Source organism: Euprymna scolopes, chromosome 5 (assembly GCF_053919585.1).
Source record: "Euprymna scolopes isolate OS-2025 chromosome 5, ASM5391958v1, whole genome shotgun sequence".
NCBI lineage: Eukaryota > Metazoa > Mollusca > Cephalopoda > Sepiida > Sepiolidae > Euprymna > Euprymna scolopes.
This window is the reverse complement of record NC_136486.1, coordinates 38564066-38579065: the sequence shown is the minus strand read 5'-3', so window position 1 is coordinate 38579065 and position 15000 is coordinate 38564066. Positions and strand designations below refer to the sequence as shown.

The 15000-nt window shown below is 31.1% G+C and overlaps 2 protein-coding genes across 16 annotated transcripts in view; both read right to left on the bottom strand.

Annotated features, from left to right (window-relative positions):
• LOC145276784 (uncharacterized) overlaps positions 1–15000 on the bottom strand; it is a 65227-nt gene that overhangs the window by 2748 nt on the left and 47479 nt on the right. For 7 of the 15 annotated variants that reach the window (XM_080128069.1, XM_080128075.1, XM_080128071.1 and 4 more), the window contains exon 3: positions 1–1217. This exon ends at the window's left edge or, in 4 of these variants, runs on beyond it. In XM_080128069.1, coding sequence (XP_079984195.1) covers positions 1–1217 — 1217 coding nt within the window. The remainder of the gene's footprint in view (positions 1218–15000) is intronic. The other 8 variants (XM_080128077.1, XM_080128080.1, XM_080128082.1 and 5 more) reach the window with 4 other exon arrangements.
• The window catches only part of LOC145276783 (cilia- and flagella-associated protein 61-like), a 166356-nt gene that overhangs the window by 148586 nt on the left and 2770 nt on the right, over positions 1–15000 (bottom strand). The gene's annotated exons all lie outside the window — the stretch shown is intronic.

The following is a 15000-nucleotide window of genomic DNA, read 5'->3' as shown; positions in this document are numbered from 1 at the left end:
CTCGGGTGCTGCAGCAACCTCCTCAGCGACAGCCTCAGCAGCCACTTCAGGTGCGGCAGCAACCTCCTCAGCGACAGCCTCAGCAGCCACCTCGTGTGCGGCAGCAACCTCCTCAGCGGCAGATTCAGCAGCCACCTCCTCAGCGACAGATTCAGCAACCATCTCGTGTGTGGCAGCAACCTCCTCAGCGGCAGCTTCAGGAGCAGCTTCAGCAGCAACCTCGGGTGCAGCAGCCTCAGCAGCAACCTCGGGTGCAGCAGCCTCAGCAGCAACCTCGGGTGCGGCAGCCACCTCCTCAACGACTTCTGCGGCAGCCACTTCCTCAGCGACAGCTTCAGCAGCCACCTCAGGTGTGGCAGCAACCTCTTCAACGATGGCTTCAATGGCCACAGATGTCTTTGCCACTTCAGCTGCAGTCTCTGGGGTTACTTCTGCAGCAACTTGATCAACAGAAGTAGCACTAACAGCTTCAATATCAGAATCTGATTCCGATTCTGAAGAAGACTCTGATGAAGATTCTGATGAGGTTTCTGCAGCAGCTGGAGAAGGAGTTGTTACAGTAGCACCTTCAGAAAGTACCGCTTCTGAGATAAACTCCACTTCAGCTGCCACCGCTTCTACTGCAGCATCAACTTCCACCGAGGTAGCTTCAATAACACCTTCAGTAGTAGCCTCCACTTCCCCTATAACTTTCTCGGCAGCATCAACAACAGCATCTATTTCTGGAGCCACAGTCTTTGCTGCATCAATGACTACTTCGCCAGCAGCATTCACATCTTCCGCCACAGTCTTGGCTGCATCAGCAACAGCCTCAGCTGCAGGTTGGATGTCAGCTGCCACAGTTTCGGCTGCATCAGCAACAGTTGAGGCAGCGGCAGACACTTCTGCTGCAATCGTCTGAGAAGCCTGTTCTACTGCCTCGGCAGCGGCATTTACATCTTCTGCTATAGTCTGAGCAGTGTCTGCAATTATTTCTGCAGCAGCATCTACGTCTGTTGCAATAGTCTTGGTAGTTTCGGCCACTGTATCGGCAGCAGCTTCTACACTGGAAGTAACAGTCTCAACAACCTCTTCAACTTTAGTTGCTATAGTTTCACCAATTGTTGTGCCTGCAACAGTGGAAGGTATGTCTGCTTTCAATGGAGGTCCCGGCTCTGAAGTTGACGAGGGAGGTTCAGTTGAATATCTCATTTGGCTAACAACATAGCAGCTCCCAACTAGAAAGAAAAAAAAAAAAAAAGGAAAAGATAAGTCACAGATGAATATAAATTATTTGTTTGTTATACCTTTTTGAGGCATATATCTTTTTAACTAGTTTCTAAATTCAATACTTAAATTGGAGAAAAAAAAAGGAAATTTCCATTATTAATACAATATTTTACAATAAGTACCAATTCTGTTAAATATATAATCTAGATTTTCTAAAAAATGTTTTAATACTTCCGTTTTTTGTTTTTGTTAAATCATTACTACGTTATTGACACTCTTACCCTAACCACTGAAGCAATATTGGTTGCACATATTTAAAAATTAGATGAATAAAATGCAAAACTAATACACTATATTAATAATGCCTTCAGCTAATTAAACTTTCAGCTTATAAAACAAATTAATAATTCTGATTCATGCCCAGAATTCCCCTTAGATTAAAAAAGAAAAAAAATATCTGTGATGTACGTACATGGGACAAAATGAAAATATATTCCAAAAATCATCTTGCATGATATTTCAAAAACAATCATAAAAAACAAAAAACAAAGGGAGATATCTTGATAATAATTCAAACTCGCAAGATTTGTGTTGTAATGTCTACAAATTCCCATTAATCACTTAATGATTTTCTTTATAAAAATAAAACTACTTGATCAATTTATATGATTTTTGGAATATGATATTTTCGTTTCATCATGGGTATGTACATTGTACAGATTTTTCTTTTTTTTTAATATAGGGGCAATTTACTGAGAGCCAAAAGTTTTGTTAAAAAATTAATTAATTATTCAAACTAGCAGTAATACATAACCATATTACATAACCATAGTTATAAATAGTTAAGCTCTATTCACTCATGGCACTCAACTTATTGGGCATGTCTTAATCAGCTCCAGGTTTGAGATTCTTTTTTTTTTTCTCAGTTTAATGAGGTAGTTTCTCTGAATTGAGATTCCACTGAAACATGTATGCACATATGTAAGCAATAATCTTTGCATAATAAACATACTATACAATAGGTTAAAGTAGTTTGCTTGAAGCATTGTTTAATGTGTATATAAAAAGAAGTTTCACACACAAACACATATCTTTATATATATTTCTCATTCAGATAAAATGACTACACACTGTTAAGTGTAAATATTTATGGTAAATTTCTTTTTTATTTGACTTTATATGTAGATACTTCCTAATTAAACAATATTTTTAATATAGAATAAAATTCCTGAATAGTTTTTCATTTCACATAATTTTTCATAGAAAGACATAAAAAAATTTTTTTTTTAATCTTTTGGATAAAAATTAAATTTTTATTTAAAAAAAACAAACAAAAAACATTGAAGGTGAAAACCAGCACAAATTGAATAGCTTGAGAACAAGTTTCTTTTATAAGACAATGTGGTACCTCTCTCGATAACGTTACTAACCCCAATGCTGTTTCCAGCATCCTCTTTGCTTTCATTGTTGTTGCCTCTTAGATTAGTGGCTGTCAAGCATGTGTGCATGGGTTCACAAGTATAAAATTTAAATGAAACAAAAGAAAACAGACTGCCAAAGTCCACATCCACATCTACTGTCGAGGTTATGCTCGTCGTGCAACAGTCATTATTCTACTTCTTCAACAGTGACGTAACATTTAAACACTCGAACACACACACTGTCTGATTTTGGTTGATTGTTTTTTTTTTTTTTTACGGCATATCAACCCTTTTCAGGTTACTTAATGCCAAATCCAGTTATTTTGAAGAGAAATTTTTTAATAGAATATATTTTTTTTTTAAAGTCGGTTTCTATTTAATCCATAGTTGGGACCCTAACAGGTACTACTACTCCGGGTCAGAGTGGACCTGGGAGCAATGGCAATTGAAGGCAAATGGCAAATGAAGCAAGCTGGGGCCTCACCATCGGATATAGTTTAAGGTCATATCCAGGACCTGTTGTGTCCGAGACAGTCCCAAGGAAACAAACAAAATAGAAATTCGACTCAGCTTTTTTTTTTTTTTTTTTCAGTTTTAACAAAATTTATTTATTACAGGTACTTTCCAACAATGCATTGCATATGGTTTTAAAAGTCTTATTTCGTCAGGTAGTTAACAAAACCCTGCCATTTCGACACGTGCTTAAAAATCTTTCACAATTCCACGGGGCTACACGTCCTTCTCACATCGACATGTACTATTTTCTGTCCTCCCACAGGGTGCATTTTTCCCCTTCTCTTCCTCCGCTGTTATATCACATCGCACACCGGCTTGGTCATTTGCATATGTGTCATGCGGCTGCTGCTAAATACACTATGTGATTAAAAATTAGTACAAACCTGATTTTTGTACAGCATACAATGTTCGCGTCAAACAAGAATAAAGAAACTGGACAACTTGAACAAAAAAATGAAGCGCTCCATGCACTGTGTTTAATTTAACTGCCATTTCATTTATTAAAACTGTAAAATTAAAATGATAGTTTTTTTTTATCCTAACACCTAAAATGAGTTAGAGTTAGTAAGAGTTTGCCAATAGTGACAACAATCAAATTAAACACAGCGCATAAAGCACTTAATTATTTTGTTTGAGTTGTCCAGTTTCTTTGTTTCTTCTTGCTTGATGTGAACACTGCATGCTGTACAAAATTTAGGCTTGTACTAATTTTTAATCACAGGCTAGCAGCTCTGTTACATTCAGTCAGTTCTTCATCTCTGGGTCACGATATGCCTTCAACTATGTCAAACTCCCAACTGCTCTCGACTGTGTCCAACTGGCAACTGCTCCTAACTGGACTGTTGTAAAATATCTCAAACACTAGACACTGCAAGCCACTCCCAAACATTGTAAAATTCCTTGACACATCTAAAACTAACTCAAAAATATACTGATCGATCTTGTGTTCCTGTTCACCGCCACACCTTGATTGAAAACCCCACCTCAGATCTCCTTTGAGTGTGTGGATGTACAATTTCCTATGCACTTGTTTTACCGATAAACCTACTCCCTCTTGTTATGCTCCCCCTTGTATATTTTTTGCTTCCTAATACTTAGGGGTAGGAGGGGGGGAGCAACATTGAAAGTACCATACTTTGCCTCAGTGTTTTCATAGGTTTTCACATCAAAATTTAAGTTTGCCTTATCTAAAAGGGAATTTGCGTTCATACTCCATCCATTTTTTTAGTATTTAGGGTGTTGAGAGTGTCTGCGGTGAGAAACGAGACAGATAACATCTCATGCTTGCTCTGCATGCAATATGGTACAAAGGGTTGGACATCACTCAAGTTGTATGCAGTCACAACATTTCCTATGCACTTGGGCCAGGTCTTATTTGGTTTACCACACTCCATAGTGACCATGGTATCTCGACATATTACAAATTTAATGCAAAAGGTGGTATACTGTACCTAACCGAACTAGCCGAGACACAGGTTCCTGTTAGGTCATTGAAGTTAAACATTGAACCTAGTCAGTACTAGAATGGGTGACCATTTGGGAATATCAAGTGCTGTATGTGTTCTCTGCTTATCTCAACATTGTTTCCAGTCATCCTCAACTTATCCTTACCACGCGAATCAAGTACTGTAGACTCAAGAGGGGAGTGGTTAGAGATTGTGTTACCTTTGCTTCACCATTCAATACGAGTCATCCATCATCCTTCCAGGATTTTTAACTTTTACCGAGTAAGCTTTATGGCTTACTTGTAGTTTCATTAAATACTTTGCAAGCAAAATCCGATTCCGCATTTTGCTAATTCTTTCAAAACTCTGCTGATTAAGGACAATCCACTTAATTTGTGTTTCCTTTTTGAAAATTAAGTATGTTTTTAACTCTTCTTAAAGTGTTTTTAACATGTTTTATTAATTCTTTGTTCTTTTATATATAAGTGAAAGTGTCTGTCTGTGTGTGTACATTTCTCCACACAATAACGAGGTTCTGATGAAGCCCAATTAATTGGATCCTTTCTTCCAGTTTGCTGCTGCATATTCACTTGATCACAAATGAGCTATTCAATTTGCATACAGGTTTTTCTCAAGTTGAACTCTTTGTTACTTGAATATTTCAGTTTTCTCTCTTCAATTTTTTTATATATTATCTTGAAAAATTGTTGAGTGAAAATATCTATTCAGAAAAGTTTTCATTTTTTTTTTTTTAATTATTTCTGCTTAATGTCATATATAAAAGGCAATGTTAAAATAAAATTGGTCTTAACATTTATGCATACAGAAAGAAAATATCTAAAAATGAACAAAGTTAGAAAAATAGATAGCAGATATTTTTATGCACTAAAACAGAAAAAAAAAAAAAAAAAACGGTTACAAAAAGAAGAGTAAAAAAAAAAAAAAAAACGAAAAACATCATGAAAAAATATTTAGTATATGTATTTATATGAGATAAGAAAAAAAATGCTTAGTCTTTTTTGTTTGAAACATTATATTTATTAACACCAAACAGCCATTTTAACCACAAAATTTATTATTTATTTTTTTAAGTTGTTTCCCAATGATTGTGAATTTCTTTTGAGTTCAAGATTAAATTTTTTTTGTTATATGATTAACAAAGTGAAATTCAGATTTTTCTGCAATGACTATTTAGTAATGAAGAAAAAAAATGTTTTGAACAATAAAAACCTTTGATTTATTTTCTTATATTTTAGCTCTGGTATTTGTTAGTTATTTTTATAAATAGTAAAAATTTATTATTGAGCTTTTGGCTCCTTCTTGTGTGACTTTAATAATAATTATATGTATAGATAAGTTTTGAAAATATATATAGCAATTAAGCTACACAGAATTTTCTGCGTTTCATCCAAATTCTGTGTAGAGCAATTGCAATATATAATTTCAAAACTTACTACCTAGCTATACGTATCAAGCACTACACTGAAAATATTTATATAAAATAATAACACAAAGAAATAATATCTTTATGTTAAAACCTATTGATAATGTTAAGCTCGATATACTAGATAGAGCAATTAACAAACAAGAAAATTACTGATGGAAATAAAAATTAAATAAATTACAATATTTATTAATCCATCAAATTTTCAAACAAAAAATTAAAATAAAGAATAATTCTTAACCCACGGATTTCGAAAGATTTTACGGAATATAACGTCATTCATTGTTTGTTCCTCTACTTTGACTCTTTAATTTAATGATCGATTGAAGATTCCTTTTAACTGACAAAAAAGTGTTTTTATATATTTTCAAATTTGTGCTAACCAGTAATACATTTTTTTTTTTACTGACTTTTCTCCTCTGACAAAAAGAGCTTATCTTTGAAAATTTAAGTCAAGGATTATTCTTTATTTTAATTCCTTGTTTGAATATTTGATGATTCATCAAATATTCAAACAAGGAATTAAAATAAAGAATAATCCTTGACTTAAATAGAATATTGTAATTTATTCAAATTTTCATCATTAATTATCTTGTTACACACACACACTTTAAAAAAAATGATGCCTGCGACTCCAACAAAGTTATGCCTAAAATAATGTCCAAATTCTAGTAGATTAAATATTTTTCTATTTTAAAATACTCCAAATTATAATGACGAATGCACATTTTATATATTTAAATTGAATACATCAAATAGCAATAATAATTCCAATTAGTAACTAAATCTTCACAGCATGTAAAAACATGTAATTCTTTAAAATGACAAGAAATCATGTTTTGACAACAATCTGAAACTATTATTAATTCAAAACTTATTTATCATATATTTTAGTCCATAAATACTTCAACATTCTCTTTTTTTCTCTGCTTACCACAACTTATTGATCATGGCGAAACGAGTTTCTTCAAAACTGTTCAATGTTTAAAACTTTTCAACGCACCCAATTTTCACAAAATCAAAGGATTTTATAATACTATGTCATAATAAATCCCCCTCTCTCCTAATTATTTATATTCTCCCACTACTTCTCTTATCATTCGCTCTTTATTCATGTTATTTGCTTATCTTCCCACTACTTAAGTACACACGGTGACAAGATAAAAACATTTTTAGTTTCATAATATATAATAATATTTATAGTAATAGATTAATATTACTGTGTATACACAGTTTAAATTTATTAGCAGTTATGGTTAATTGACTAAATTAATCTAAGAATTAACTATTGCAGTAATAAACCTAACTTGGCAGCTTTGCTTGTATGATCTGCACAAAATTGATATTATGATTGCAGGATTATTACTTTTTTTTTTTTTTTTTTAAAAGAAAAAAAAAAGTGACTACAAGGATTTTAGAGACGAGGGTTGATTATTTGTATTATACGAACTATCGTTCTCATCTTGGATGTTATTCTCAACATTTCAGCTAATGTAACCTCTAACTTTCTTCAGGTGCAGTTAAACTTTTTACCCGGTTATGGCTGATAGAATGAGAGCAAGCTACCTCTGTGAACTAAATAAAGAGTTCCATTCAAAGTTTCATACAGACTCTTGAATTCAGCAGAAAGATTCCTAAATTTGAAAAGAGGTACTTGAAGAAGGTCGGGCGTTATATTAACTTGGAGATTGTGAGAATAACATGCAAGATGTGAACAGTAGTTTGAGTAATCCAAATAAATACAAGTTATCCGTCATTTAAAACCTCATCTCCAGCTCCAAAAGCTTTGTTAACTTGTATTCTATTTGAGATAAAAGAAAGAGTTAAAGTTTGAATTTTTCTCTTCACTCTTATGCAGAACACTACTTGAAATCACTGAAATGTAACCAACTAATCAACAAGGAAAAAAATGAAACAAAATTAAATTATAAATAAAATTTACTAAATAATTAATTTGGTGATTTCTACTTTTAATTTGAGTTATTTGTTTTTGTTTTCAGTGAAAAGTCAGTCAAGCGAGCAAGATGTTATTGCTATTTATTCTTTTTTCAACTATGTAATTATATTGATAATTTTTTTGTAAAATAAATTTTCTAATAAGGATAACATATTTCGTTTTAAAAATTTATTGTTTAGAATCAGCAAAATTTTTCAAGGCTGAATTTTATCAACTGTTAAAAAAGGTCAATAAAATATTAAATTCATTTGTTAAATAAAATAGCCTCTCTCCTGATCATACATAATTTCACGGTGACATAACGCTGAATTTTTTTTTCTTTTTTTAATTTCAAGGAATGGAAGATTTTTTTTTTTTTAAATCATAGATTCACATCTGAGCTTTTGTTTTACATTTCCACCCCTTCTCCTGCTTACTCCCTTCCTTCCTCCTGTTTTATTCTTCTTATTTGTTCCCTCTTCTAATTTCTTTTCATGTTGTGAAGCATGGCAGACATATGTAAATTTATTTTAGTTCTTGTCCAGAAATTTCTTTATATTAAAAAACAAAAAGAAAAGGAAAAATCTACTTGATGTACATATCCATGGTGAAAAAAAAAAAAAAAAAATCACATTCCAAAAATCACGTAATTTGATCAAGTAGTATTTTTAAAAAAAAACAAAATCAAATTTTATGAATAACTGAGTATAGACCGTCTTGAACACCATTTTAAAAACCATCTCAAGAAATAAAAAGATAATTCAACAATAATTCAAACTTGCAATATTTATGTTGTAATGCCTACAAATTCCCATTAATTGATTATAAACGATTTTTATTATAAAAATAAAAGTACCTGATCAATTTACGCGATTTTTTGGAATATTATATTTTCATTACGGGTACATATGTCACACACATTTTTTATTTTTGTTTTTTAATATAGGAGAAATTCTGGACAAGTACCTTCACTTATTATATAGATGATAGAGTTGATATTAAATACAAATATATATTCCCTAATCCTAAATTCAGACATTACTTATGGAATAACTAAATATTATACACAGTACACTTATTGCTTTCTTGTCTTTAATACTGTTCTGAAATTGTTTAGATTTCATTCAGAAACTGTCAATGCAAATTTTTATATTTTCTTAAAAGAAAATATAGAATTCATAAAAAATGATAATGTTTCTTATTTTTTTTAATAATTATATTAAAAAAAAAATGCGGGGTTTTAATTTTTTTTCTTGAAAAATGGCAGAACTTTTTCAAGCTTTTAAATTAGTAAAAGTTAGAAAAAAAAAAAAGAAGAGAACAAGTATGTTAGTGGTTAAACAACCGAGTTATCTTCCCTTGAATAATTGTGTTTCAAGAAGAACGCTAAGTGATGGCGCTAGTGTATGATCTGCATAACACTGATATTAGCCAATCAAGATCTGCCTTTAGATAAACAGGTGTCAGTAAAAATCAAGATGAACAAATGTGCAAGAGATGGATGTGAGGATGATCAATATTAGCAGCTTGTAGCAAATTAAAAAGATCCTACCACCAAAATGCCAATCCACATATGAATTTAGATTTTTTTAAGCTCGCAGTAGTTTGAAATGAGAATTTTGCTTGAAAACATTTTTATAACAACTAAAATGATTCAGTTTCGTCCAGATAACTCTAAATTTATATAAAGAATTATTTTGTTTTTGTATCTGCCCCTTCCTCCATCCTATCTAATGCAAAGTCCAAACCCATAACAATTATAACTTGTCATATCCTGAGGCTTACTTATAACAATAAAACAGGCTTTCTATCATGGTGTTGGAACCACAGTTATCCCCCTTCAAGGTATTTTGTTTTAATGTGAGAGGACACTACTGTTGAGAGATTTTGTATTTTCATACCACACATGGTATGAAAATCGGAAATGACAACCTCTTATTGATGTAACTTTCAAAGTAGTCAAACATTATCTGCCTCTGCTCTGCTTTTAAATCTCAGGATTATCTTTTTCATGGAGTCAACTGATTCAATGGTCAAGAAACAAATTCTGTTCTGTATTTTTTTTTTTCACACTTGTCAGACTGGTCAGATAGGTTGGTTTCTGCGTCTAGGATTTTTCTTAAAATGGCAGTCATTTTCATCAGTGACATGGTTTGCATGGTGTCATTATTACTAAAATACATACACCCTCAGATCACATATTTTTGCTAGCCTGAGAAAATGATACCCTCACCCACCAAAAAAAAAAATAGAGGAGGTAATACCTGTGATGATGTTATAACAGAATAGATACTATACTACTTCTTACTGAATTGAATATTAAAAACTAGTACAAATATCAGAAATGGTAATATAGTTTGGGTTTCAAGCAGATACCAAATCTCCATTAGTAATAAACTCACTCACTAGGAGTTCTTTCACGGGTCATTACCAGTGATAGCTCACTGGCAAAAACAGGTGATGTTCCCTGGAGTCTAAGTAACAAGTCTCCAGATTTCAAGCACTTTCCTCTTAATTTAAATCACTGTTGAAAATCACTTTGTATTCTTACAACAGCCATGAGCAATTTCATTCTTCCTGATAATGGCTGTGGTCTTTCTCTGGAACTTGAGTGACAACTGGCCTGCTCAGGAATCCAGTAGTCTCTGTGCCCTAACAATCATGATCTGGATGAAGTTCACCCTCATTCTAGACTTTTCACAACGATGCTATATGGTACCAATCCATTTTTTTTTTTTTTTTGTAAACATGAGCATTTATATTTAAAAAAATTATTGCAGATGATTATTTCTAAACAAATTAAGTTTATTTAGTAAACTTAAAGCTTTCATTGAGACTATTTTATTTTCTATGTTTAGCTTTAAATGTTAATTATTGAGTGCTATTTAAATGAGTTGCATGAAAGAAAAAAAAATCAAATGAAAGAAGAATCAAAGGATCAAACTAAAGAAGGATCAAGGGATCAAACTAAAAAGAATCAAGGGATCAAATTAAAGTAGGATCAAGGGATCAAATTAAAGTAGGATCAAGGGATCAAATTAAAGTGGGATCAAGGGATCAAATTAAAGTGGGATCAAAATGTAGCAGACCAAGGGATTAAACTGAAGAGGGATCAAGGGATCAAACAAAAAGGATTAAACTAAAAAGATCAAAGGATCAAACTGAAGAGGGATCAACAGATCAAACTAAAGAGAGATCAAACTGAAGTATGAACCATAGACACTAAATGATGACAAGCAATGTAAGAAACTGATGAATACAGCATAAAACTTTAGTTTATAACAAATTTTAAAAATGCTTTTATTGCAAACAAGTCAAATTTTAGAAAAACAGAAACACCAATGCAAAAACAAACTTTATTATTTATAGATTAGTAACTTTTCCAACATCCTAATATTGCTTAATTTATAAAACAATGCAAGCAAAAAGATAAGCCAATATGATATTAACTCTTCATGCATAATATTTGAAAATATATATTTTTAGAAAGATTAAAATAATTTTCTCATAGTCAATTCCTTATAATTGTAGATCAATTTATTTTAAAAAAAATAAATTGCGCTTAGTTAGATGCTGTACGTTTCTGATCATATTTTCAGTTGATGAAAGTTTTAATTTTTCTCCAAACAAAATTGATTTACTATCTGATTCATAAGATAAATCAAGATAAATTTTCAGTGATGCTAACCGGGTGTGAAAGTGTTTCAGGTTTTTCAACATCATACAAATTCAGTCAGTCTATGCAGCTTGAACTGATAAAAACAACAGCTCTCATCTCTGAATATTTGAAATGATTCTTTCAGACTTATGTTCTCTTCATTTATTGGTGCATTTCCTTTTTAAACAGTACGATCATTATTTAATCAGCCATTATTTAACCATTTAGATTCTCTTTTCTTTTTTTTTTTATAAAACTATGGGGAGATTTCAGCCAATGAAAAAAGCAGCATTTGGATTTTCTTTCTAGATAACACCATGATGAGAAAGTTTCGGACATTATATAATCAGCCAATGAAAGAGCTCCGTTTTGGATTCTTTCTATAATGCTATACAGCTATCAAAAATAGCTAAAAGTTTTTGATTCTATGAATGTTATCAATATTCATTTTCTTTAATGCAAAGAAAATATTAAAATTCTCAAACAGCTTCAAGTCAATGTGCTTGCTACCTATGGCTGCAAGGGGACAGTCCAATGTGTAAGGGGAAAGTCAGCTACTGCTTCATGCAGACGCTAACAATCCCTTGCTTGCATACACATGAAAATAAGTAAATATTAACATTTTGATTAATTTTAATTAAATATATAATACTTTTATACATTTAAATAAGTATTTTTCCTCCTCAATGTATATGCATCCATAGCGCCTTCCCTCCTACATTTATATAGGTAGGTGTCTATGTGCAAGGAGACTAGCAGCTACTGCTTCACACAGAAGCTGCCAATATTTTTGCTTGCTTGATGCAAAAATAGGAAAATTTAAAATAGCAGATTTTGACTTTTTTCATGCTCAAAAATTAAGTTTCAAGTTAAAGAACTATGAATGGATGTATTTCTAATAAAAAGGCCAAGAAGTGAATGGACCCAAAACACAAGCATATATTAAAGAAAGCGGTCAGAAAGCCTTTGAGATTTTCAGGTGTTGATTTATGTTTTAATAGAAAACGCATGCATTTTATACCAGAATTCACCATTTTTGAAAAAATTATTTTGGAAAGGTTTATAAAGATTAAAAAATAAAGAAATAAAACCAAGCATAAAGTCTTCTAAAATAAGCACAAACCCAAAAAGTTCAATGTTGTAAGTATCCAAACAGAATCTCTTCAGATTTTTTTTAAATTAGTTTTATTTAGTTTTGCTAATTTTTTATAAGTGAATAAAGTTTTAGCAAATTAAAATCATAGATGTATGGATTTTTGAGAAAAGCCAAGAAGAGAACAAATAAAAATTTTTAAAAAAAGTAAGAGTGAAAACAAAAAAGAAAAAAAAAATAATTGTAGTTTTTTTTAATCGCATGCATTTCATGTATTGCATATAAAATGCATACAATTATAAAAAAAAAAAAAAAAAAAAGAATATGTTCTTTGAGAAATGTATTTAAGTGATATGCTGAAGACTAAAAAAACAATACAAGGAATAAAAGCATGAACAAAAATGTTCAAATTAGAGAAGAGAAAAATTAATGTTGATTCTGCTGATAAAAGGAATTGAGAATTGGAAAGCAAAAATAAATAAGATAAAAACAAAATGAACAAAAGAATGAAAAGAAACATAAAATAACTATTGTGTTTATGGAGAAAGACTTTTTCAAATATGATGACTAGTTCGGCCACTGCTAAGATAAGTTAGATTAAACATATTTGCATAAATAAATAAAGAAACTTCATTGTTTTAGTGTACACCATTAATTTTCTTTTTTTTTTTTTTGGGGAAGGAGGTCATTTTTAATGTTTGCAATTTGGGAGTAATTTTGATGCATGTTGTCATTCAATTTCTAAGAATGAAAGCAAATCGTTCATTAATTTAAAAAACAAATGAAATGAAATATACAAAATGATAAAACAGTTTATAAAAATGAAAACAAAAAATACAAAGAACAAAAAACAAATGAAGACAACATCAAACTAAATAAAATTCCGTGCAATTTGTTGCAGACACGAACACAAAAAGTACCCATTAACAAATAAAATAAAAATATTACTCTACTTCAAAGAGAAAAACAGAATTGAAATGCAAATTTCATTAAAAAATAAATAACATATTTGCTTGTTCAGAATTACCAATATCAAAAAACAAAAATAAGGAAAAATTTGAATATATATACCTATGATACAAAGAAAATATCGTATTCCAAATATCAAGTAAATTAATACACTAGTTTTATTTTTATCAAGAAAAAATTTTATGGCTAACTGAGGAGGGACTGCCTCACAATGACATTTTCAAAAACAAGTTTAAGGAACAAGAGAGAGAACTCTAAATAATTCAAACTCAAGATTTTTGAAGGCCATTTTTATTCTTAACATGGGAACGCATGGAGGGGGGCAGTAGAAAAACAAGCTCACTTAAAAATTGCTTTTTTTTTATTACATAATTTTTGGAATACGATACTTTTTTTCCATCACAGGTATGTGCATAAAGATTTTTCTTTATTTTTTGATTTCTAATATAGGGAGAATTCTGGACAAGCACGAAAAACTTGTAAATTATTCAAGGGAGGTAACAAATTATATATATATTTATTTGGCTTACATTGATAAGTAAAGATTTTGATTTAGATGGACTCAATTAGAATCAATTTCTTTCTTTAACAAATGGCTTATATAAGGGAATGAATGTTATTTTTTTTGAAAATGTGAAAGCAAGAGAAGAATTGAGCATTGATGAGCATGGTGAGGGAATGTAGCTAGGGAGAGTCTGAACTTTTTTTTTTTTTTTTTTTTTTACAAAGGGGTTATCACATATCAAGGTCCAGAGGTCACTTGGGAATAAGGGTTAATGTGTGTACTGTAGTCATTGGGATAGTAGCATAAAAATCGTTTGTGGTGGAAATTTGGTATAATTAGATTATTTACAAGGAACGTTCAATAAGAACTTGTTTATGTTGAACTTGAATGATATTGTAGTCAGCTGGAAAACAGACTAACAGAACAGAGTTCCACAGGCAAGCAGTTTGAATATATATATATATATATATATATATATATATATATATATATATATATATATATATATATATTTTAAAGTGCAATAAAATGATTGCATCTCTTTATCTACTTGGTGACTCTTAATTACATTATATACTAGCAGGGAAACCCGACGTTGCCTGGGATTGAATGATGATTAACGAATGTTCCACACCATATTTTCATTGTCATCAAAATCGGTGAAATCGTTCATTTTTCAATCAAATCAATTGATTGCATGCTCTAGTAAGGGATCTACTGTGGTGTACCAGGAATAAGCTTGACATGCCTTGCTGCAGTGACTTAGTCCACAATACATTGTAAGTCTACATTGCACTGTAAAGA